The 25,403-nt window shown below is 53.0% G+C and overlaps 2 protein-coding genes and 1 long non-coding RNA gene across 4 annotated transcripts in view; 1 reads left to right on the top strand and 2 right to left on the bottom strand.

The window, feature by feature from the left end:
- The window catches only part of AATF (apoptosis antagonizing transcription factor), a 54,908-nt gene extending 53,149 nt beyond the window's left edge, over nucleotides 1–1,759 (bottom strand). The window contains exon 1 of the mRNA XM_042791601.1: nucleotides 1,661–1,759. Coding sequence (XP_042647535.1) covers nucleotides 1,661–1,745 — 85 coding nt within the window. The 5' untranslated portion in view covers nucleotides 1,746–1,759. The remainder of the gene's footprint in view (nucleotides 1–1,660) is intronic.
- Nucleotides 1,760–2,050: 291 nt separating this feature from the next.
- LHX1 (LIM homeobox 1) lies at nucleotides 2,051–15,606 on the bottom strand. 2 transcript variants are annotated; one of them, XR_006165256.1, is made up of 7 exons: nucleotides 15,323–15,606; nucleotides 13,884–14,110; nucleotides 12,892–13,169; nucleotides 12,127–12,292; nucleotides 10,813–11,717; nucleotides 7,577–7,774; nucleotides 2,051–3,869 (listed from the first exon to the last, which is right to left on the bottom strand). XR_006165256.1 is itself a non-coding variant. In XM_042791819.1 (5 exons), the coding sequence occupies exons 1-5, from the start codon at nucleotides 15,490–15,492 to the stop codon at nucleotides 11,338–11,340; spliced, it is 1,221 nt and encodes a 406-aa protein (XP_042647753.1). In that variant the 5' UTR covers nucleotides 15,493–15,606; the 3' UTR covers nucleotides 7,788–11,337. The 2 variants fall into 2 exon arrangements, 1 of the variants encoding a protein (XP_042647753.1); XM_042791819.1 differs by lacking the exons at nucleotides 2,051–3,869; nucleotides 7,577–7,774 and having other exon boundaries at nucleotides 7,788–11,717.
- Nucleotides 15,607–16,700: 1,094 nt separating this feature from the next.
- Nucleotides 16,701–25,012, top strand: LOC122153357. The gene is made up of 2 exons (XR_006165258.1): nucleotides 16,701–16,863; nucleotides 24,437–25,012. It is a non-coding gene; the product is annotated as an uncharacterized LOC122153357 (long non-coding RNA).
- The last annotated feature ends 391 nt before the right edge of the window (nucleotides 25,013–25,403 follow it).

Here is a 25,403-nt window from a genome sequence, read left to right on the forward strand (position 1 = left end):
CCAGATAAACTAAGCCTATCCAAGCCCTTTCACAGATCCACAAGGGTCTCATAAGAAGAGTAGTCCTCTGGGTGGAAGGCTCAGTAAAGCTGGAATGCCTTCACTCACTTCATGCTTACAGGTTAAATGAAGAAAACTACAATTCAGATGCACTTTGGCTTCCTGCTGTATATATGACCCACAGAAACATGTAAACATTTTACAATGGCTAAACAGAGAAAATAATTTCACTGTGGTTATCACCCTCTTTCACACCCATTTTCTCCAGGACACTGGAATGGAGCAGTCCAGCAAAGAGAACACATCATACCATACTCCCTCCCTGTTTTCATTCATGTGCAAGACACCCTGTATGCAAAATTACAGGGTTAGCTTTGTTCAACCAATTGAGTGATCCAACTGGCTGAACATCGCTAAGTGCTCTTTTAATGTGTGTTTAGAAATGTTAATGCCTCACATATAGTGTTTACTTGAGGCAGGGGGGAAGCAAAAAAAAAATTTCCTGCTCATAATCAAAGCAACAAGAGCAGGTCTAAATATAGTCACTGGAACTACAAGAGGATGGCAAGACGCTCCTCGGCACCAAGGAACAACTGGGCAAGAGGGGCAGATGCAGGATGACCTGAGGCACTCGATGGATCTTCTAGTATTTGCAGTCTTGGCCCTACTGAAGTATGAAGTCTGAAATGAAATCATGATTACTAAAATGGAAAAATGCTTCTGCTGACTACATTTATTTCCTCAAAGGTTACTACGATGTTGCTTACAAGTCACTATTGCTCTCGCATACAGTTATACAGAAGAACTGGGCTAAGCTACACGACTTTTACCATGACTGGTGCCTAGCACCTCCTAAAGCCAACTGGGGTCAGAGGGTGACGGTTAACTCGCTATCTCAAGAGGTGAGTGCAGGAACAGTGGGGCAGACGTGCCCTAGAGATGAGTCCTGCCCCACGGCTTGGCTGGTCTACTGACGCTGGAGAGACTGCTCCGGAGAGGGCAGGTCAAGGAAACGGCAGGCACCAGCCTGGGACCTCAGAAGGTGACATTGCCACCTCTGTCACGGGGAAAGGGAAAAACGCCTTGGAAATCACAACTATGGCAAAAAGTTGGTAAGCATGAAACAGGACCGGCGCAGCGCGCTGCGGCCTGCTCCCAGCGCCTGGCGTGCCGGAGAGGCCGCCGCCCGCCGCCGCCCCTCGCTGCCGGAGGAAGCCGCCCTGCCCCGGCGCCGCGCTTTTCCGTCTCTTTTCCGGGAGATTTTCCAGCCGGATCCGCTCCCCAGCCTGATGCCGCACACCGGGGCCTGCGCCGGGGCCTGCGCCGGGGCAGCCCGGCCCGGGCAGCGCTGAGGTAACTCCGTTCCCGGCCGCTGAGGTAAACCCGACCCCGGGGGGGGGGCGGGGGGCCCGGCTCCTGAGGCGGCCCCGGTGACCCGGCCAGACGCGGTGCTGTGGGGCGGCCCGGGGCTGGGGGGGGGCACAGCGGGGAGACCCGACCCCCGTCCGCGGCTGGGGAGGGGGAAGCCCGAGGCGCACGGCAGAGCTGAGGGGGCCCCGCTGCGGCACCACGTGCGGCCGCCCCGGCAGCTGCCCGGCCCATCCCCAGCCCGCCCACCGCCGGCCGCGGGTATTAAACCCTCCTCCCGGCCCTCCCTCACCTTCCTCCGCGTCGTCCTCGGGGTCGCGGAAGCTGGGCCGGGGGTTGAGCAGCTCCTCCAGCTGCCGCGCTAAGGGCGCCGCCATCTTGCCGCGGGAGGGAGGGAGGGAGGGAGGGAGGGAGGGAGGGAGGGAGGGAGGGAGGGAGGGAGGGAGGGGCGGGGCCGGAGCTTGCGGGCGGGGCCTGTGGGGGGCGGGGCCTGTGGAGCCCTGGGCCGGGCCGGGTCCTACCGCCCGCCGTCCGGCAGCGCGGGGGCCGGGCCAGCAGCCGCGGGCGAGCGGTCGCCCGGCGGGTCTGGGCGCCTCGCGCGTGCCCGCCCTTTGCCTGCCGGGCGTCTGGGCTATATAATAATAGCGAAAAATAGAAATAGACACAGCGATCCAGCGCGGCCGTGCCGAGCGGGGCGGCGGGGGGGGACCCGAGAGCTGGTCCCAGCGTGCCCGGTGCCCTGGAGCTGAGCAGCACGGGGGGAGCAGCGGCCTGGAAGCGAAGTCCTGTTACACAACGCAAAACATTACAACTATTTATTTAAGGCGACGTTGCACTTTTATTTTTTTTTTTTTTTAGCGCCGCTAGCTGCACTGAATCCAATTAATTTTTTTTTTTTGTCCCATATGCTGCACTGAACCCAATTAATTCTTTTCTGTCCCGTACATTAAACGTTTTGTGGCCTCTGTGGAAGTCAGAGTCCCTCTGACAGCAGCCAGAGCTGAAGGGCAGGTTCACCAGTTAACCCCAGTCCTTGTGCACAGATGGATCCTTACACCGGATTTACACCAACCTCACCAAACCCACACCAGCACCAAAGGTCCCCAGGTGCTTTTGCCCTAGAAGCAGTGGCAACGCGATGCAGGTGACCCGCATCCAGCATTAACGAACACCAGCTGGTTTGGGTTTGCCCGCTGCCGGTTTCTGGCTGCTTGGTTGGGCGAGGTGGCCCCAAAAAACAAGGTTACACCTGGAATTGGGGAACGGCCAATAGAGGCTGACACGTATTTTGCTACGAGGGAGCAGGGACCCAAATCAGCATCTTGAAACCTGAGTTGCAGAGGTAGGTCTGAACTTCGTGACCCCGCAACAAACAGCTTCAGGGGGGTCGGGATTGGGGCTTTCCACACCAAACAGTTTCAGGAGGTCGGGATTTGGGCTTTCCACAACCGGCGTTGGGGTTTTGCCAGCGAAGGTGCCAGCACCGAGCTGCAAACTTGAGCTGGAGGCCGGCTCAAGCCCTAGCTCGGAGGCAAATTGCATAGGCTGCTCGCTCATCTCCTTCTCGTCGAGACCAGACTCTTCCCCACTCCTTATCTGCTTTTAAATGCTGTAAAAATTAATCCGGATGTGCTTTTTAATGAGAAGGCAAGAAGATGCTGGCCGGGCAGCGGCGGTGCCAGGCCGGATCGGGCGGTTTTCCCCCCAGCAGTGTTCAGTGCAGGCAATTCTCCTACAGAGGGCAGAGGAATATCATTAATTACTATTTTCCTCCAGCAGCCGCGGCCGCTTGCTGCTACCCACCAACTTTGGATGGGGGCTTGGGGTCCTGGGAGGCACCGACTGGGAAAAAACCAAACATCTCACCCCGCCTTCTCAAACACCCTGTGACTCTCCCTCTAAAACTGTGTGATATTGTGTACTGTGAAGACAATATACAGTTTCATTTATATAAAAACTGATGTACATTTTCATTGCAAACAAAGCCCTTGGATTTTATGCTGTTGAGTATTTCAGTCTTATTTCAACTTTATTTCATAGTTTGTATTTCTTTTATCATGGCACGATTGACAGCTATAATGCTCTGCATTATGTATTATGTGAGTTTGCCATTGCTCCAGCAATGTGAAATTAAGCATTGCTATTTCTTTTTTTTTTTTTTTTTAACTAAGACATGATTTTATAAACCAGGAAACTTATAGAATGGGAGATGTGTACAGTATGTCTTCCCTGGTGTTGCTTCTACTTTGTTTTTTTTTTTTTTTTCTTTGAGTTTGTAGGTATTTTGTTGCCAGAGTAAAAGATGCCATGATAAACCAAGGGAGGAGCCTGGAGAAATAAATCTATAGAAAATTAAGTAGCAGAAAGAAGTGCTTACCTGGACAGTTACTTAGGAGTAACTAACCACTCACCTAACCGGAGAACCAGTGCCAAGACACCCCTGCGTTATTGCACTTTCAAATGTCTGCACTCATACAGAGTGAAAAGGGATGTTCTCTAGCCTAAGAAATAATAAATAGCCCTGTTAATAAAGGGAGAGAGGCTTTTAGTGATAGTTAAATAAAACATAGCAAATATAATTAATAAAAAATACACAGTGAGTTGGAGTCAAAAAATGGGCTCCTTGAAGCCGACAGCATTTTTGCCACTCAAGCCAGTGAGATCGGGATTCCACCCACTGAGACTAATGGGACAATCGTTCAGTCTAAATCCCCAACCCAGCAAAGCATTAAAATTCACGTATGTGCAGCTGGAAATCCAGGGCTTCTGCCAGAGCTTACAGACCTGTTTCTTTTCTGTCCCGCGTCCGTCACTTACATCGGTGCCACACAAACGCGAAGGGGACCGGCGGGCGATGCGCAGAGGGGCGCGTCGCCCCCACCTCCCCCTGCGCGGGGGGGCCGGGGCGAGGGGGAGCCCCCCGCGCCCTGGGACTTGCTGGGGTGACCCCAGCTCCGCCGAGCGAGCGCTCAAACGGCTGCGGGAGCTGCTAATTCAACATTTTTGGTGAGGGGACTCGGTCAGCGTAACCCAACATCAAACACAAAATGCAGTGTGGGGAAGACATGGGTTGTTAAAATATTTCTCCAACAGAGTCTCCTCCTCCGCTGTTTATTCTCCCTCTTTTGCCTTTCACTTAGCAGGGTAATTAAATCAGACTCTCAGGCTCGGTTTTAATTTCTGGTTCACGTGCCCTCAAACCATGCTGCCATGGTTTGGACTCGTAATCATGCGGGGGAATATCTGTACAAAAATTATATCAATACATTTTAATTTAAGACGATCATGAAAGCCTTTTTATGCATCACGGTATGTTCTGTAAAACCCTCTGCCTGTTTATAAACTGTAAGCAAAAGCCATCAAACTAACTGACATAATTTCTTTGGCATTTTTCCTCTTAATTTTACTTTTTATTTACATGCTTATTTGCTAAACTGGAAATAACACCCTAAACACAAAGCAGATAAATGAGTGAATTTTGAGTAGTCTGTACTACAAGAAAGCACTTTTAATTTCTCACACTCAGCTTCCTTTGCTCCCGTGTATTTGTGGAGCCTGTCATCTTTTAGGAAATTGTCAGATTAGATTGTAGCTTTGGCAGTGAAAGACCGTATCATCCTTGTGTGCCTGTAGAATTACGGGTTATTAATATGAATCCGTTTTTCAGAGCATTTCTTTACTGAAATATATAACTAAAGAAACGTGTTGGAAAGGTGAAGCCATTCAGACACCCCCGCCGAGTAAGTGGCTGCTCGCCCGCGTAACCGGCGTGGAGCAGCACCCGGCGCCTGGGGAGCAGCGCGGTGGGAGCGGGGTGGGCTGCAGGCACCCGGCTGCGACGGGATTCCCGGAGAGATCCACGGGAATTACACGCGCCACAGTCGCGTCTACCGAATTTAATTGAATTGCATTATCAACCGCAGAATTTGACCCATATACCGCGGGCTGCATGCTGTCCAAAAATAGCTACAAGCCGGAGTTGAGCTTCTCTTTCCAACGCTTTGGCTAGCAAATGTAATTTTCCAAACCAACCTTTCTCATTTCAGGGGTAGTATTTCATTTTAAGATTTTCTTTTTAAATCAGCGACACGATTTGTCAGTGAAAAAGAGAAAAAAGAAGAGCAAAAAATCAGGGAGAAGCAGGAAAGAGAGCACATAAAATATATCCACTAAAATTACTTAACAGGAAATTTAGATTATGTACATAAAAACCCACGCTCCTTATAAATATTTATTACTGGTTTTCTTCTGTGTTTTTATTTACTCGAGTATTTCTGATATTCCTAACCCATCACTCATTCAAAAGACACAATTGTTCTGAAGATCTAATCAACCCTTAATGGTTCTTACATCTAAAAATATAATGAATATATTGTGTCTGAATAGATGCGCAGCCTGGAGATGCTTCCAGCAGATAAGAATGTTAAAGGCCACCCAGAGACAACTGAAAAATTAGAAGAAAACGTTTGTTTTGGTTTGTTGTTTTTTTTTTTTTTTAAAAAAAAACAGAGCACAAAATCTATTTTTCATCCCCAGAAAAACCTCCCCCACGCAAACGCACGCGGGAACGCCAGCACCAGCAATGCTGGAGACGCGGAGCACGATCCCGCCAGGCAGCACTTCCCGCGAGCTTCGCTGCCGCTCGACGGCAGCCGGGGGGGCCCGGGGGGGCTCCAGCTCACGTTTCCAGTCTGTGCCGCGTGACGCTTCTCACGCCAGAGAGAGACCTTTCAACAAAATCACACCAGACCTGTCCTGCCAACTCCGGCTTCCTCGATCAGCAGAGCTAAGGGTTTCATTCCAAACCACGTGAGATAGACACCGTCAGCCGCGTTAACGGTTCAGATTCTGCAGGAAGCAAGCTTGTATTAAAATCAATCAGGTAAAAAAAAAAAAAAAAAAAAAAAATCTACTTCTTACAGTTGCCAAAAATACTCTAAAACAGCGCACCAAATGTCATCGGAGCACAGCTATTCCTGAATGCGGAGACAGCCTGTAACGGAAGACTTCCAAGAGGCCGGTCGTGCCCCTCGTCCCCGCGGTGGGTTACGTGGAGGGCCGAGGGGCTTCTGCGAGAACCAGACCACGATACGCACAATAAAAGCGGCTCCGTGCATCCCGTGCAGCGATCCCACGCGCAAACACTGCAGGAAAATCAGGCGCCCCGCGAGGATCCTTCCCAGCCCGGGGACAGCAGCCCCAAGCACCGCGACTCAGTAATCCGCAGGTCAGCTAACCGTAAGGCCACATTTAGTTTCTGCACGACAATTCTGCATTTAATGAATGAAAAACTCTCTCCAGACAACAACAAACTCTGCTTTCTAAGCGTGACCCCATGCTCTATAGCCAAAAGCACCACAAAGACTATTGAAAAAGAAACAGCAGATAGCAATCCCAGAAGGATTTGTAATCAAAAAATATTTTTAATGGTCCCATTAGGTTAATTTGTGTCTTCATGGATATTTTGTTGGCATGAGGAATGCTGAGCACCCCAGTTCCACGGCAGACACAAAGAAAAGACCTTCCAGAACCTGCTCCAGCATCACAATTCCCTGTTCCCAGCTCAACAGCGTCAGCAGCATTTAAGGATATCTATCAATTGCTTAATCTTAATATATGTGAATTTATCTGCTAGGGGTAGTAACGGAAAGGGAGACTGCAAATGCTTGCATTTAATATTGTAAGAACATGCAAAGCTTAAACACAACACTCTTGTTCAGGGTAAAAATCCAGACTATGGCAAAAGGAATCATCCCCGAGAGGACGTTGCAATATCTGCCGCTTCCTACAATGGCAAAAGTATGTAAATTACCACCGATATTTTAAAATCATATTTATTTATAGATTTGTATCATGTACCCATCGCTCAGCACCCCAGGTACACATACACATATTAAAATAATACACACAATTTGTCCACAAATCGTAATTTAAGTACATTCTTACTCCTGGGATACAGATCTTTATAAATGCCCAATGTTCCCCAAGCAAAGGGGGAATAAAGAGATGCCAGCAGTGCCTGGAGACGCAGGGAAAGGGCAGAGAGAGGCATCGCCCCCTGAGAGCGCGGGGTGACGTGGCGCGCAATCAGTTCGGGCCAAAAGCGGCGTTCTTTGGGTGCTGGAAACTCGGGGCATTTTAAAGACACTTGGATTAGCCTTAAAAATATCTCCTTCGTATAGATCAGCTCAACATGAGTAATACTTACAATCTCTGCCTTGCACCTTTTTCCTAGTAACCGGTCTGACACACGGGGTTTGCACAAGTCTTCGGCCTCGCCCATTGAAACCCGGAGCCTCCCTCGTCCGTGCCGGGAGGGCGCGCGCCGCTCGCCCCGGGCACCGTCCCGACCGGGAGAGCAGGCGCGGGGTCTAACGGGGTCTGACGGCGCCGGCTGCACCTTCCGCTGGGCCACGGCGACAAGGCGGAGGGCACCGAAACCAGCAGCAGTCAAGGAAGGAAAGATCAAAAGAGAGCAATTACTTCTAAAAACGCTTTGGAAATTACATTGCACATACGTATAGTTGCACGTCCGTGCTTCTGCGGGTAAAAAAAATTAATGCGTGCGTGTAAAATCCATCCAAGCAGCACATATTTTTCGAGGCCCTTCTCCTGCGGACCTCTATTCACCCACGTAACGCTACTGAAGTCAATGGAAATGCTCTTGTAAACAAGGACTTACAAGAACCCAACGTGACAATGATTTCAAAAGGAGTTTTGACTGTGCAATTGTTGCTGGATTAGGGCCTTCAGAAACACCGAGCTCGCTCTGAAGAGCACAGAATTCAAATCGGCGAAGCGCTGGGGCCTCCGGAGCGGCTCCCGGGAAGCACGGAAGGACACGCTCAGCCTTAAGCCTGGGAACGGCTCCTGGGCTCCCCCCGAAGATGGGCTGAACCCCTGCGGAAGGGATGGAGCTTCGAAAAAATACAGACTCTCCTCCCTCCCTTTTATAAGCCACTGACCTAAACTGAACCGTATCACATCGCTGCGTAAATTAGCAGGGAATAAACTGTACAAATAGCATGTTACCAAGAAAAGAAAAAAAAAAAAAAAAGAAAAACCACTTGGCAAACATGTTTCCTACAAAACAAGCCTATCTGGTGAAATTCTCATTTAAAATAATTGATTCAACAATAAACCAACAGCATAGACCAGAAGCGCCAACAGCGATATTTATCAACGGCACTTGCCCAGATAAATAAAAGTTTGTAATAAATAATAAATAGATCACCCATTACTGTGCTTATAGAAATGCAAACCAGAGCAACAAAACATACCAACAATACAAAAGACAAATAAATGAGTTAGACACGGAGTCCATGAGTTTAAGAAGTCTCCCCTGTATTTAATAAAGCATGATTTTTTTTTTTTTTTTAGAAACACTAACAGATCCCTTGCAGATAGCTTTTTACCTTTATATTATTATATAAGACATTTTGTGTTTAAAGTGAACTATTGCTTCATCTAGGCGGCCCCTCTGCTGGGCATAGAAACTAGGTTGTGAACAAAATAAAAAATCACCATTGAAAATTACAAATCATACAACTTTAAAGCATTTTGATTTCTCCCCCGCCCCTCAGTCCAAAGAGATAAATAATTGAATCGCTGGGAATGTAGAAGTCTGTGTTTTAGCGTAAATTTCTGTGTCTACATAAAACAAAAAAGAAGCCAGCCAGAGTCACGATTAGTTGAGAGACGAAGGAAAATACACAATTCTAGTTCATCCCATTCTATTAGCTCAGCAGGTGGAAAACATTGAAACCAGTGACTTTTCAGAACCGAACCTAATTCTTTGCTTCTAACACAGGTCAAAGTCCTCTCGGAATCAGTGAGACTTTTGCTTTTGAAGAACTGACTATTTGGGATTCTGCAATCATTTATAATTAAAACATTAAATCTGTCATTTCACACGGTTCCAGAATTTTTTGTTTTGTTTCATTTTCCTCCAAGAAAATTAGTACGTATCTAGTGCAAAGCAAAATATTCTCCCCCTCTGCCCTTCAGAGAACTTCATATATACCAAACGCTACTAAACAATTGACTTTGTATCAGCTCTAAGAAAGGATTAAAATTACTGTCATGACATTGAGGTTATGCTGTGTCCAAAACCATCCAACTAGGAGAAAAAAAAAAAAATTACCTTTGGAGAATAAATTTAACTAAAAATGGACCAATCAAAAACAGTATCTTTGCAAGTTTTTTACATTTACAATACATTTTTGTTTATGCATAGAATAAGCATTTTGAATATGTTTTCTCCTAGCATAGACCAAGAATAGGTTAATATATTTAACAATTTGGTTTCCAATTTTGAAATTTAACGTACAGCGTAACGTATTATTTGTCCTTCAACAACTGAGCCTGCAGATGGAAAGAGAGGCTGGAGCTGCCACTGACTGCTGTCTGCATCGGCACCAGGGTTTCGACTTCTACCAAAGCAAAAGAGCTGTACAGGATTATCAGCAGAGTGGATCATTCTTTCTCAGGGCTATTTTACTCAAGAGAATCCATTTAAAATTGCTTAAAACATCAAATGAAACACAAGTTATCTAAACATCAGATTTTCTAATTTTATTAAAAACGCACAAATTTTATCCAACATGTTTTCTTTCATACAGTGAATGGTCTAATATGCACTGGAGGTCACACAAGCTTAGGTTTATTAGAACAATAAAAGACATATGAGAAATTTAATATATAAAGAAAAAAGTAGCAGCTGTTGACTGCATATTTGACCATAAAATTTAAATATTTTGGACTTTTATTTTAAAGACACAAAAATAAAACCTGTGTGGGTCTATATTAGTCATATTAACAATTCCATGAATGTTCAACAGGACTAAAAATTAGCAAAGATGTTTTTGTGTTTTTTTTTTTTTTTTTAACCTTGTAACACTTTTTAAACACCTTCTCGGGTTGCTGGTGCAAAGCACCTTACAGTATTTGTGCTATATATTTACTTTATTTGGCAACTGTCTGGGTTTCGTGGGTTTTTTTTTCTTTGCCTTCTGTAAACAACACCTTTTACAAACTAGCACAGTGAACCACAAGCCCTGCAATCTGTTATAACATCTACAGAAAAGAAAATGAACTATTTTGGTTGGTTGCTCAAAATATTTTGCTTTTGAACAAGAGGTTCTAAAACAGGATTTATTAGTAAAACATTGAACTCCTGAATTTAACATTAGACGTAAACAGTTGACTGTTTTTAGTTCAATAGAGTCTTTTTGTTTAGCTTTTCTCTCTCTGTGAAGGTAGAATACTTTTTGTCTGTTTTCAAGTCATTTCATTAGAGGTCTGGGTGGTGACCTTTGCTATGATGAGGAGGTTTTGTACGTGTAGCTTTGTGAAGGTAGAAGAGTTGGTGCTGAGGGCTTAACATTTAGTATTTGCTATTTTGGAAAACAAAACAAAAACAAAGGAAAAAGAAAGTTGTCCCACCTGATAGTCAGCAGGCTGAAATGGCTGAAGCTAAAAAGAGTTTCTTGTTGTCGAACTTTCTGAGAGACAAAAATTAACAAACAAATTCATAATGCCAGAACCATCCTTAACCGGGAACGCTAGAGTTCTTGAAGCTTTTTTTTTCCCCCTTTTCTTTGACCTTTCCTTCATTCAATTATTATTTTTTTAAATGAGAAGTTTCTAAGGATTGTGGCTCTTAGGATGACATCCAACAGGGTAATCAAACTTACGCCATCCTACGGTATGGCAGCACTTTACTGTACAGCTTCACCAGTTTCTTTGTCAATGGTACAAAAAAAGTCCCCTTGCTTGTTTGATACAACCATAACATGAAGATTGTCCTGGTCTAGAGCAAAGCTTGCCTTGGAGCGATTTGGATTCAGTTCGTTCCCAAGGTAATATTGTCTTAGGGCAGGAGAGATGTTATATTTATTCATTTCTGTACACCGTAACAATAAGCAGACTAGATGATCATCACTTACTTAGACCCAGTTTGTTTTAAAGCTACCACACAGCTGCTTCATTCATTTCGGGTGGATGTGACAAGTGATTGCCATAGTTAGCACCACCGTTGACGGATATCGAAGAAAATGGAGGGCTGGGGCCAAAAACTTCCGCGGACATGGAGTGCAAGGACCCGGGCAGGTTGGGTTCCGGGCTGGGCGAGTCTCCTGGGGGGTGCGACATGATGTCAGTGAAGCGCTGAGCCTCACTGGAGGGGTGATGTCCGGGCAGGGGGTGGTCCATGGCGCCCAGCGGGGTGCCTGACGGCCCCGAGGAGGGCACGAAGGGGAGATCCACGGGTGTCTGAGCTTGAGACGAGGGAGGTCCTTGCGGGAAGAAATCGTAATTGCTTCCAGGGCCGTAATACTCGCTCTGATAATCTGGTGGAGAAGGAGAGACAGAGGGAAGGTAACACGCTGACGGGGCAACCGCGGGGAAAAGACACGAGGGTGTGTTTTAGCGGCGGTGTGTCTGGGGGCCTCAAAATATCACCCGGAGCTCGCTGACCCCCCCGGGGGAAATGCACCGGCAGCGCGGGCTCCGGCCGATCCCCGGGGATCCCGCCTTCGACAGAGCCCCCGGCCAGCGGCGGGGACACCAAAACGAACCGACCGAAACGCGTGGCCAGAGCAACCCCGGCTAGCGGGGAATTGCCCCCCCGAGGGGCGAGGAAACCCGCGGGGCTGCTCGCCCTGGGGGGGGGAGGCGGTGGGGAGGGGGGGAGCCCGGCACAGCCCCCCGCTTCGAGGCGAGGGAGGGACCGTGGAGGGGTGGGATCGCGTTACCCACCTCCGTAGAAGGAGAAGGGCCCGTTGGGGATGAGCTCCCCCGGCTCCAGCCGGTCCACGAGCGGCCGCATCCTGCGTGGGCTGCGGAAGAAGGCGTGCCGGCGGGCGCCCAGCGCGCTCAGCTGCTTCATCCGCCGCTCCTTGGAGCGCCGGTTCTGGAACCAGACCTGGGCGGGGGGGGGGGGCGAAGAGGCGGCGGTGTCACGGGAGCCGCGGTCCTGCGTGTCCCGCTCCACGGCCCCGCTCCTCCCCCACGGATGATTCCCCTCCCCGGTGCTAGGCGTTTCCCGGCGTCTTTTGTCGAGGGGGGGAGGACCCGAGCAGGTGTGTGTCCCCCCACCCCCGAGCTGCGCTCCTCCTCGTTTCAAACGGGGCCGAACCCACGCGTGACGGCGGCCCCGCGGCCGGCCGGGCGCTCCCCGCAGCAGGTCAAGAATGATTGAGTTAATTCTTATTACCCTGACAAGATTACTCCTAATTACCCTCACACTGAGACTCTCCAATCTAACCTCGTCTTTAATGGTCCTTTAACCCCCCATTACCCCCAGCGCTGCGGGTTTATAAACCTTTTAATAATTCCAGCGCATTGTCATTCTTATTTATCCATTAACCCCTCACATTTCTGGTTATTAATTTCGATACTATTTGCAGCTTCTTTAGGACTTTCTAAAAGAAACCCGCAGCCCTGTCCCTGCCGGGGTCGGGGCGTGGGGGGTCATAACGATTTAAGCCGGCGGCGGGGCACCCCCCGGGGGGGCGGCGGTACCTGGATGACCCGCATGTTGAGGCCGGTCTCCTGCGCCAGCTGCTCCCTGATGTGCCGCGTGGGTTTGGGGGTGGCCGCAAAGGCGGCTTTCAGAGTCTCTAGCTGTTTGGCTTTGATGGTGGTGCGGGGTCCCCGTCGCTTGGCCCCCAGGTTCTGGTCGTCGTTTTCGTTGCTGCCCGTCTCCTTGTCGGACACGTTGGCGCTTTCCGAGTCCTTGGCGTCGTCCTGGGAAGGGTCTTGGGAGTCGGGGGACAGGCTGGGGTCACTGCCGGTGGTGGCTGGGTGAGAGGAAACGGGGTCACGGTCAGGCTCGGGGTGGCCGCTGGGGGGGGCGGGGAATAGCGATCACGGGAGTCGGGCTGCGGTACGAGCGGGGGAGAGGAGAAAAGAAGGGAGAGGAGAGGAGAGGAGAGGAGAGGAGAGGAGAGGAGAGGAGAGGAGAGGAGAGGAGAGGAGAGGAGAGGAGAGGAGAGGAGAGGAGAGGAGAGGAGAGGAGAGGAGAGGAGAGGAGAGGAGAGGAGAGGAGAGGAGAGGAGAGGAGAGGAGAGGAGAGGAGAGGAGAGGAGAGGAGAGGAGAGGAGAGGAGAGGAGAGGAGAGGAGAGGAGAGGAGAGGAGAGGAGAGGAGAGGAGAGGAGAGGAGAGGAGAGGAGAGGAGAGGAGAGGAGAGGAGAGGAGAGGAGAGGAGAGGAGAGGAGAGGAGAGGAGAGGAGAGGAGAGGAGAGGAGAGAGAGAGAAGAGAGAGAGAAGAGAGAGAGAAGAGAGAGAGAAGAGAGAGAGAAGAGAGAGAGAAGAGAGAGAGAAGAGAGAGAGAAGAGAGAGAGAAGAGAGAGAGAAGAGAGAGAGAAGAGAGAGAGAAGAGAGAGAGAAGAGAGAGAGAAGAGAGAGAGAAGAGAGAGAGAAGAGAGAGAGAAGAGAGAAGAGGCTCTTGCCCCGCGGAGAAGCCGGAGCTGAGCGCATCCCGCCCCGCATCGCCCCGGCTCTGCTCCCTCACCTGAATGCAGGCTGTTTTCTTTGGCAGTATTGCTGTTATTTAGGTAATCTTCTTTGCAGACAAACTTGTTTTCGTCTATGATGTAGAGCTCCTCGCCGGTGGAGAGTTGCTTGTTACACATCATACACGTAAAACAGTTCAAGTGGAACACTTTGCTCCGCGCCCTGCGGACCAGGTCGCTGGGGGAGATGCCCTGGGCACAGCCCGCGCACTTGGTCCCGAAACACCTGCGGGGAGAGGCCGGGAGCGGCTCAGCGGGGCCCCCCGAGACCAGCCCGGCCCCGACGGGCGAGCGCCCCGCGGCCCCGCGCCCTTCCCCGCGGCCTCGGGGCGGCTGCACCGCCCGCCCGCGCAAAAGGAAATGAAATCAAAGAAAGCATCGCTCCGCAGCGTCCTCGCTTCCTAACGAGCGAATGCTTGAAATGACATCGTAAAACGAAACAAAACAAAAATAAATAAAATAAAAAGACGCGATCCGGGCAGGGGACGAAGTGCTGAGGGATTAATTAAACACCGGGGCTGCGTTGTCCAGGGTTTCCCCTCTGCGCCCTGACACATTGATTAACGACACTCTAATAAATACTAAGGAGAAATTCTTCTATGTTATTAATCGCTCGCAGCCCGGCCGAGCTGCCACCCGCGCTCTGCTTCGCTTCGGCCGCGGCCGCTCCGCGGGGCTCCCGGCAGCCGGGCCCGGGAGGATGCGCGGCCCGGGGGATGCGCTCCGCGGTGCGCGGCCAGGGCTCCGCGGCCATTCCTTCTTTATTGCCGGGGCGCGCTGCGACCCCGGGATTTATTTCGGTGCCGCTGCGGGCCGGGCTGCGCGGGGGAAGCGGCGGCGAGCGGCCCGTCGGTACCCGCTCCCCTCTCCATCCACCCGCCCGGGGAGGGGATCGCCAGGGCTCGGTCGGACGGGAGCCGCGCACCGCCGCCGCACCGGGGCCTTCCCCGCTCCCGCGGCTGCGGACAACGCCGGGCTCCGGCCCGCGGAGCGCTGCGCTGACGGCCGCGGAAAAGCCCCGGCGGGGTCACCTCTGCTCCGCAGCACCGGGACCGGGACGGGCCCCCCCCCCTCCTCCCCCTTCCCGCCCGGCATCGCCCCCGCTCCACCGGTCGATAGTTTCGAGGGAACTTTGGGGAAGCGGAGCTCGGCCGGGTCTCGCCCCGCAGTCCCCGACGGGGCGCCCCTTCCCCCGGGCCCGACCCCCGCCCGTCCCGCCGGGCCCCCGCGCCCGCCCCGGGGATCACCTGGAGACACAACAACGGCGGCGGGGGGTGTCCGCGTGTGCGGAGGGGGGAAAGGCGTTTGTGGGTCACACTGCACAACGGGGGGAAAACAAACAAAACAAACAAACAAACAAAAAAAAAAAGGGAAAAAGGGAGATGAAAAATGGATGTAAAGGAGCTACGGCTCCGGGCAGGGGGGGTCCGGTACTTACCGAAAGAAGTCGTTTTTGCAGTAAAGCTTGCCTTCTCGCGAAAAGCATTTCTCTGTCAAATTGCATTTACATTCACAGCACTGAACACACTTCACATGCCAAGCCCTGTCCAGTACATTCAACAAAAACCGGTCCAAGATTGGCCTTTTGCAGCCTGCACAGTGAACCATTGTCTTTGGTTATTTCTGAGAGTGGGGGGTATTGGTTTCCCAGATGTCAAGCAAAAAAAAAAAAAAAAAAACCCACAAAAAAAAAAAACACCAACAAAAAATTTTTTTGAAAGACGACAACACCGGCGTAGGTTTGCTTTTTTTTTTTTTTTTTTTTTTTTTTGTGTGTGTGTGTGTGTTTGTTTCAAAAGCCTTGGAAAAGTGAAGGAGGAGAAAAAGAAAGGGAGGAAGAAAAATCTTCGTTCGAGTGTCCTAGGAGGGATACACAGGAGAAACCACCCACTGCCCGAGTAGACCAGCGCTTCGACACAACCGCAGAATCCCGGCTGCTACCAACCACGACAGCAACAATGATAATAGTGACAATAAAACAACGACTATAAAGATCGGCGCTCATCAAAATTGAAAAAAAAAAAAAAAATTGAAAAAAAAAAAAAAACAAACGCCAAAAAGCGAGCGTGATGAGTTTTTCTCAGGTCTGAGGTAGAGCAGTCAGGAGTCAAAGTGCTTTTTCCAAAGAGAAATCAAAGGAGGAAAAAAAAAATAAAAATAAATATATAATAAAATGAGACATGGAGACCCGACAGCGGTCAGAAGGGCTTTGCCTGCTGCCGCGGCGACATGGCCCTACGCGCCGCGGAGCGGGCCGCCGTCCTTACGCGGGGGGGGGGGGGGAGGGGGATGGGGAGGCGGGGGGCGGGGGGGGGGGGGAAGACGCTCCGCAGCTCCTCGCTCCGTCCCCTCGCTCCTCTCTCCTCTCCTTTCCCTCGACGTCTCGGCGGGACCGTCGCGCCCGGCTCCTACCTACCCCCGCGCAGCGCCCTTGCGCGCTACCCGCGGCGGCCGGCCGCGTCCCCGCCGAGCCGGCGCGGCATCGCCCGGCGCTGCCGCCTTTTGTTCCGCCTCCCGCGGAAGGCGGCGGAGGGGAGGGGAGGGGAGGGCAGGAGAAGCGGCGCTGCCCGCGCCGTCCCGGCAGCGCAGGGCGCACTGCATGTTCCCGGCAGCCCCGCGGCCGCAGCCTTATGCACCGCGCACAGACGTCACCGCCCGCCCCGGCCAATCGCCGCCGCCGTTACCGTCGACCCCCCCCCTCCTTTTTCAATCCTCCCACCCTCCCTTTTTTGCTTCCCCCCCCCCCCCCCAACTCCATCACCACCACCACCCCCCCACTCCCCCCCCCCCCCCCCCCCCAACAACGCGCCCGCCGCCGGACGGGGCGTCCGCGCCCCCCTTTATAGAGCCGCCGGGGCGCCGCCGCCCGCGCCCGGCCCGCACCGAGCGGCGGATGGACGGAGGGACGGACAGACGGACAGCCCGCTGCCGCTCGGGCCCGGCCGAGGCGAGCCCTGCTCGGGAGCGCGCTGCAAGCGGGTAGGTGTGGCGGGGCGGGGGGGAACGGGGAGCGCTCGTTGGGGGTCTGGACACCCCCTCCCCCGCCGTCGGATCCCGCATCCGTTACAGGGACCCACCGGCCGGTTCCCGCCGCCGAACCCCGGGGCGGCTCGTTGGGGGAGCGGGCGGCAAACGAGTTTGCCGGTTGAGCGTGGTTTCCCCTCCTTGATAAACGGCGGGTCCCGAGGGCGGGGGGGGGCGCGGAGCCTCCCGCGGGGCGGTGCGGCGAGGGGAAAAAAAAAAAAAAAAAAAAAAAAGAAAAAAAAAAAAAAAACCAAACTAAAAACCTGCGACGGCTCTCGCTTTTCCCCGGAGAAAAGGTGCGGAAAGGCCGGGAGCGAGGCCCGGGGCGCTCCGGCGGGCCGGGGGGGGCGCGGCGAGCCCCACTGCCGCCCGGCCGCCGCGCCCAGCGGGAAAGCGCCGGTAACTTCGCCGCGATTCCGTTACCGGCGCTCGCAGCGCCCGATCCGCACCGGCCGCTGCTGATGTACTTCTATTTATTTTTCTTTTTTTCTTTTTTTTTTGTGAGGGGAGGCAAATAAAAATTAATCTGCTTTTACTTTCCAGGGGCTCGGTCGGTCGCGGTTAGGAGGGCCGTGATTTCTCTTTCCTTCGCGCTTTGCTGCCCGGCGGGAGCCGCCGCTCCGGGGAGGTGTCACCGCCCGGGCCCCGCGTCCCCCCCGGCTCCCCTCCATCCCTGCGGGCGATTGATCCGCTGGCGAGGAATTAGGAGGGAAACGGCGGATTAAATGGCCGTGGGTTACACGCGCGGCTGCCAGCCGGGGCCAGGCGCGGCGGGGCGCGCACTTTCCGCGGCCGCCCCGCAGCATCCCCTGCCTTCCCGCGCCCTTACCCACGGTCCGCGCTCTCTTTCATGTCTGGTTTTACTCGTCCTTGAGGAGGAAAAAAAAAAAAAAAAAAAAAAAAAGAAAAAAGAAAAGGAGAAAAAAAAAAGAAGCGAGGGAGGGAGAAATTGGAAAATAAAAAGGAAAACGAAAGAGACGAAAACCCCCTCCAGGGCCGGGGGGGGCCCGGGGCTGGCGGGGGGTGCGGAGCCTGCGCGGGCCGGGAGAGCCCCCGAGCCGAGGCATCTCCTCGGGGTTCCTGCGGGTGTTTAAAAGCCCCGGGGGCTGCGTCCACGATCTGCGTGTGTGTGTGTGTCCCCCTCCTCCTCCAGGTCTCCCTGTGCCCCCACGCCGGCCCGGAGCCGACCATCACCGCCCCGTCGGGGCCGCGCACCGCGCCTCTCCCCGCCTCCCTGCCCAGCTGTTGGGTTTTACTTTGCCGCCGGTTGCGGGGATCAATAGAGCCCTGGGCCCCCCCGGCCCCCCGCATATGGGCCGCTTCTCATGCGGAGCGGAGGGGCCGGGGCGGCCCCGCTCCGCCGCCCGGGAAGGCGACAGCTGTAGGCTGCTGCCAGGGGACCTCTTCCCTTTGACTGCGGGCCCCCAAGTGACATGTGTGGTGGGGATGAATGAGAGGAAGGAGATGAGCATCTTATGTCCATCAAGCACCAGTTTTTCACAGTCTTTTTTTTTTTTTTTTTTTTTTTTTCTCCCCCTTCCCTCCTTTCCCAGGCGTTAGCGAAAGCATCTGGTTATCCCCTGCCCCCTCCCGCCCCGCTGGCTCCGCGCAGGGTCCGGGGGTGCCGAGGGGGGGGGTGTGTACAAACCGCTGCCCCCCCCCCCCCCTCTCCTTTTCCGCGGCCCGCGGTACCGCTGCGGTGGGGCGGGCAGCGCTGATGCACCGGCGGGGCTTCCTACCCCCCCCCCCCCCTCCCCGGCACACGTACACCGAGGGGGGCTGCTCCCCCCGCGCCGTGGGGATCGTGGGGTGTCCCCAGGTCCACCTCACCCCCTCCCATACACACCTCGGACCCCGGCTCGGCGCAGGCGTTCGAGAGGCGAAAATACCAGCGCTGTTTCCAGCAGGCTCCGAAAAGAAAAAACTCCCCATCCCCGGCCTCCCACGGGCCTTCTCTGCACCGCGGAACAGGAGTGGGGCACCCACGGGCCGGGGAGTCCGCGGAGTTTGAGCGGAAGGAGTGGGGGGACAAAAAATCCCCCCAGGATATGGGGATGGATGGCCCGGCAGCACCCGGCCTGCCGCCGACCCCTCCTAGGTCAATGTGCCTGGGGATTTTGGTTGTTTTTTTGTTTTGGATTTTTTTTTTTTTTATTTCATTCTATTTTGCAATTCGGCCGGGTCCGTTCCCGGCCGGGATCTAGCCCCCAGCCCCGGTCGCGGGGATTCGGAGAAGAGAAACGGGAGAACCGGCCGGGGGGTTTCAGCGCCGAGCAACCCCGCCCGGCCCCGGTGCTGAAAGGAAGGAAATTAAAAAAGTAAAAAAAAAAAAAAAAAAAATCTAAAATTGATTTTAAAGCTAATACAGCAGGAAAAATTTAAAAAGTCCTTTTCAGGCGAGTTTGAATTTGCATTTTACTGGTGTCGTTCCCGTCTTTTTAGTTAAACATCACCCTGTTTATCATCAGCCTTTCTACACCGCTGCGCTCGGTAATGGGATTTCTCTCTCCTTTACGGGGCACTAGTGCTGTACAAACACCGGAGCCCGCTCGTCCCGGCGCCGGGGCTGCGGGCAGAGCTCCGGGGAGCCCCGCCGGCGCGGAGCGGGGCGGAGCGGGGCGGCGCGGGGCGGTGCATCCCCCATCCCCGGCCGCTCCATCCCCCGAGCGAAGCCGAGGAAGAAACTTCCCTCCCACCCGGACACAGCCACTTTCTCTGCCGTGTCCATCCCCTGGCAGGACGAAGCTTTTTTTTTATTATTATTATTATTATTATTTTTTGGATTTTAAAAATTTAATTTCATGTTATTTTTCCCTCCTTCTCAACCTTTCACAACGACCGGCGCACGGGAGCGGTAGCGGTGATGCCGTCGGGCTTTGAGCGACCGGAGCCGCTTCCTCCCCCCCCCCCCCCCCCCCCCGCCCCGGGAACCGCTCCGAGCCGGGCCGGGCAGCGCTGGGGCGGGGGGGGGACAACCCGTGGGGATGGGGGGGGTCACACCTCTTCCTCCCCCCCCCCCCCCAAGCTTTCCCCCGCAGGAAGAGCGCCTCCGCCTGATTAAATATATATGCGGCTAATGCACTCAACAAATATTGAAGTTAAGATGTAATTAAGCCTGTAGAACATCCTCGCGCAATAAACCCGTTGCTGGACAGAATCCATCGCTGCGCGCCGCGCCAGGTTTGTTTTAAAGGGGCTTGGAAAAAAAAAATCTTTAAATTATGTATTAGAGGGTCCCAGTTTATTCTGCCACGCTCGGGTCGATGCTGAGGGTAAACACGCCCGGGCAGTCCCGCACCGTCCCCTCCCGGCTCCGCTCGCCTTTCCCTTTTCTTATTTATTTTTCTGCCCCCCCCTCCCCCTTGATTAGCCCTCCCGGGTTTCCTTCCACGTCGCTAAATGTTGTCGCTTACACTCAAAGCTCATGCATTGTTGATGGGAAATATAGTTAATAAATAATTACAAATCCGAGGTGTGCCTCTCTGCGAGTTGCCGGCGGAGACGGGAAAGCGCCCGGGAAGGGGCCGGGGGGGGTCGGGGGGGGCCGGGGGTCGGGCCGGGCTCGGGGCGAGCGGGGGGAGCCCGGCGGAGGAGCCCGGGGGTGAACGGGACCCTTGACGTTGTTAAAGAGAGAAAGGGCAGATAAAAGACGAATAAAAGAGAAAAGAAAGAAAAGTGAAGAGGTGGCGGGGGCGGGGGGAGACGATAAAAAAAGAGGGTGAAACAAACCCCAGGAGGATGCACCGATCCCGGCTCATCCATCTTCATTGTCTCCGTGTGTGCAAAAGCAACTCCGGTGTAAGGAAAAGCCACTATCAAAGCCATGGCTTTATTTTATATCCTATAGATCAGGAGGGAGGCAAAGCTTTATTTTCGCCCAGAGACAGATATTTTATTTCTCTCTTACGGTTTTATGTGTGAGAGATGTCAAAAAGGTAAAATAGATTGCTAATGCATAGGCAAAACGAAGCTGTTTTGGCATGCTCTGTGTCATGAGGTCTCCCAGGGAGAGCAGGCTGGGGATTTAGGGCTGATGGGAGACTCGGGGGGATTTCTGCTAAAACATCTCTCTCCATAAATTCAGCCGCGTGGTCAGCTCGATAGGGAGAAAAGAGTTTTAAAGGGGACGAGTTGGGGCGCGGCGGAGCGGGGACCCCGGCCCGGCTCTCCGGGGGGTCCCCGCAGCCCCGAGGTGGGGGGGGGGGGGGGGGGGGATTCGCCGCCAGTTGCGATCGTTTCTCCCGGCGGAGCTGCGGCGCTGGGGACCCGAACCCCAAACCGGCCCCGGCTCATCCCACCCCTGCGCACCCATCCCACCCCCCCGCTCCGCTCCCAGCTTCACCTGATTAGTATATTTTTTTTTTCTTATTTTATTCCCCCCCCCCCCCCCCCCCCCCCCCGAAACAAGCCGCCAGCCCCCCGCCGTCGGTCGGAGCCCAGCGGTTCGCTCTGCAGCGGCTTCAGCCGCCGGCGCAGCCCGTTGCTCCGCATCCGCCTCTCCAGCGGCCCCAGCAGCGGATTTGCGAGGACCTTTTGCAAAGTTAAAATATATCTCCCCAAGCTGCAACAATTTTCATACTTTTTGACCTCGGGGATTTACTTAGCACGTTAAGTTCAAGGCTCAGAAGCCCAAGGCTATTACTCATTCAGGCACTCCCACCACCAACACTTTTCACCACATATTTTATCATTTGACTTCCTGGCTTAAATTCATGTTATGGCAAATAATGGATGGTAATACTTTCCCCCTTCCCCATGTTAATTGTCTTGTCTGACAACCTCCGCATTTGAAATGATTTAAAGCAAACAACGGTGCAGTGAGACCAGGAGACAAACCAGCACAAAACATCTGCAGGAGCCCTGCGGCTCCGGCTCTTCCCTCGCAACTTGGTGGCTGGATCCAGAGCACGGCGGGGTGTCCCCCCCCTCAAAAAAAGCAATGCCCCAGCTCTTGCTGGGGTCCCTGCGGTGCCCGGCAGCCCCCGGGGTGCCGTGATGCCGCGCTCGGCCCTGACCCCTTTGCTGCCTGAAATACCCCTCTTCTTGAGGTGGCTGAAACGGGGAAACAAAACAGAGTGCCATTTGCAAATTAAAAAAAGCAAGGTGTAGTTGATTAGCAAATTAATTATTTCAGTACCCCCAGGATTATATTGTTTTTCTAAGTTCCGTGGGCCTGTGTAATTTACTAATTTCACAGTCGCTGAACTTCCCTGGGAGTGAGAGTCAATCTATCTCATCCGTGTATCTAACACGTATAGGGGATTTTGTGCGGAGGCAGTGGGTCTGTCGGCAGGGTCGGAAGGCAGAGGGTGTCCAGACCGTTCCCCCTGCTCCTGCTGCTGACCTGCTGCGTGACTCTGGGCAAATTCTTTGTTTTTCTTGTTTCTGAGGGTGGCCGGTGCCTTCCTACCCAACAGGAACACATCTTCCTGCTCAGAAAGGAGCAACTGCATGACTTTCCTCTACCAAACACTGTGACTGGCTTCCCATTTGTGTACAGAAAAAGGGCTGCTGCGCTGTTTGTCCTTTGCAAGCAGCTGGAGAAGAGGGTTCCTTCCCAATATAAGAGGCTTTTTGTCATCAGCAGAATGTTAGCTTTAGGTGTCTGACATCACCGTCACGCAGGGCGTTTGAGAAAAATAATGGAAATCAAACCAAATAGGACTATCCCAATAAAACATAAGGAGAATACGCCTGCGCTGGTGGGAAACCAGCACTTCCCTCTGCCTACCTGCTGCAGGTGCAGGAGCAGATCTCAGTTCGGGGTGATAAAACAGCATCACCTGGACCAGGTACCAGAGCACCACAAACTTCCCTCGCTGTTTGTGAAAACGAATCCAGAGCTCCTGGCTGTGGTTATATCTGTCTGCTTAGTCCCGACCTTTGATTAATCTTCTATATATAGATTCTGTAATTTGATACCATGTTACTATATGATATCCTATGTCACACCCTATTTATACAGGCTTCTATTTTAAGGTTTCTGCCAGGGCACAGAGGCTCTGGCCAGCACGCCCTTCTTTCTCCCCGCTTTATCACGCAAACTGAAGCAGTTGGGTTTACGCAGTTTGAGCCCAACGAAGTTCCTGGCTGCCGGGTGTCTGCAGCTCAGCACAACATTCTGCCTGCCTGGGCCAGGTGGGCAAGAGCAAGGTAAAAAGGCAGATTCTGCGTGGGAGCCGGGGGCTCCACGTGCTCGCAGGCCCCTGCCCCGTGAGGGGGGAGGCGGTTAGAGAGGTCGCTGGCACGTTCCAGACAGGGCTTGTTAGCGCTGCCCAGCACTGAGCCGCTCGTCACACCCCAGATACTGATTGAGCATCCGATTTCTATGGGGTCACCACTGCCCTGGCATGAAACTGGAGCACTGCAGTAAGGAGACGTGGCCAAGTATGTTGTGTTATAAAAAAATGCACATTTAAAACCCCCATTTCCTTCTCTTCCTTTGTAGAGTAAGTGATGTTCTAAGCTCGGCTGTACGCATGCACAGTTTATTCCAGCACCGTAGCAAGGATATGGCATGCACATCCACAATCCCATTACTCTGAAATGCATCAATATGCTGCAGTCAAGATGAGAAAAAACAGATCATTTTGTTCTAGAACATGAAATTTCACTACTTTCAGGTAATTTTTCCAGGGGTAGAGCCCAGTGCCCGAGCAGGATCTGCCTGACGATGCTCTGCTGCGGTCCAGGACAAGTCCCCTGCTCAGGGCAGAGCCACACGCTGGTGTCACCAAGGACCAATTCTCCATGCTCGGGAACTCACTTAAAAACCCCACATTCTAAAATAATCCCTCCACGAGATTGTTGTCGCTCATATTCCAGCTGGGCCCGGAGGTCCCCGCCAGACCCGCCGTGCTGGTGGGGCAGCGCGGGGGGCACGGGGTGGGGAGCAGCTCCTCGAGGGTCACCCAGGGACGGGCACAACCCAAACCTCCCAACTCCCACGCGGATGCACTGCACCCCGCAGATTCCAGCAGCACCTCTCAGCTCCCCTCCTTACCGTGTTGCTGGCGGATGGTGGGACCCACCCCCCCGCCCCGTCGCCCTCCCCAGGGCTGCCGCAGAGGGCTGGATGAGGTCTGCAGCGCCGGGGGGGCCGCCTCGCTCCGCAGGGCATCGCCTGCACTGGAAACGCAGCCCCACGACGGCTTTATCATTCCAAAATGGCAAAAAAGTCATGCGAAAGGCTGCTTGCCCCTGGCTTTGTTATGCCACTGTCTGAACCGGTCTTTTTTTTGTTTGTTTGTTTGTTTTTTTCCCGCTCGGTGCTTTCAGCGAGCGGGTTATTTGTCGAACTCCTGGCAGCAGGCTGTTAACACCGCGCGTTACAACTTCGCACGTCAGCTGCTCCCAGAAACACGCACGCACGGTGCCACGTCACCAGCACAGCTCATCGCCCACTCGCTCCCCTCCTCACCGACAGCCTTTCCTAACTGATTATTTTGTCCCTCACGAGTTACGGGGCACTGAGAACATCCTACCAGCCCGGTCCCTGCGTGCCCTTCTCACCTCTCTGTGTCCGCAGGCGAAGGTGGCTCCGGAGAGCAGCGGCCGATGCGTCCGACCCCGAACCGGCGTGACCACGAAGGCACGGGAGCTTTTTTTGCTTACAAACCAGTAAACCTCATTTCACATGGCGAGTGCCTGATTTATCCCCGCCTCCTTCGGGAGCAACCCCAAACCCTAGCGAACACTTTTACAAAGTGTGTTTCTCCTGCCTGTGAAATGACAGAGTTTTCACTGGTGACAATTATCCGAAGGAGCTGTTCTGTGCCGATGTGCCTCGTGCTGGGAGCGTGGTGAGGTCGTGTGCATACGAAAATGGAAACTTCCCGAGATGTTCAGACTCAGAAGCTCCGAGTCTGCAGAATTCCCTACCAATGTGTTTTTTTTGGTTGTTGAAATAAAATCTTCATTGCTGTAATTAGTTAGTATTTGTAAAGCCTCTAAGATTCCAGAATAAGTGGCTGAAAGAAATTCGCATGGCTATTAGATAAATGTGTTAATAATAATGAAGATGGCTGGTGAGAAGACATCACTCCTAATGATGTACGATTTATTTCCTTAAGGGTGTGCTAATAAACAAAACTCATTTTTAAAATCTGGCACATTTATTCCACATATGCTCTCAGATCAAGTAAGTTGCTCTAACCACAGCGTGGTCTTCCTCTTCTCCCCTCTCCAAAATTTCTCATTAACGCTTGCTGTACTGGGCTGTTGACTACAAGGACGAGCACTCCTTCCCACCCAGCACCTGAGATATTAAAACCTGTTGCTGCTGCCAGCTGGAGGGGCTTCCCAAAGGGTCACTTAACCTCTGCAGAGGAGCTCGGGCGTTTGTCCTCATCCCGACCCGAGCTTTGCAGGGACTCCCCGGACGGATCTCTGAGTCCTGGATCAACTTCACACTCTCAAACCAACCCGAACCCACACCAAATTTTACGTCCGTAGGCTGTCATCGCTTCTCTTGTAAAACCAAAGCTCGCGAAGGA

Source organism: Tyto alba, unplaced genomic scaffold (genome assembly GCF_018691265.1).
Source record: "Tyto alba isolate M040663 unplaced genomic scaffold, T.alba_DEE_v4.0 Super-Scaffold_19, whole genome shotgun sequence".
NCBI classification, from domain to species: Eukaryota; Metazoa; Chordata; class Aves; order Strigiformes; family Tytonidae; genus Tyto; species Tyto alba.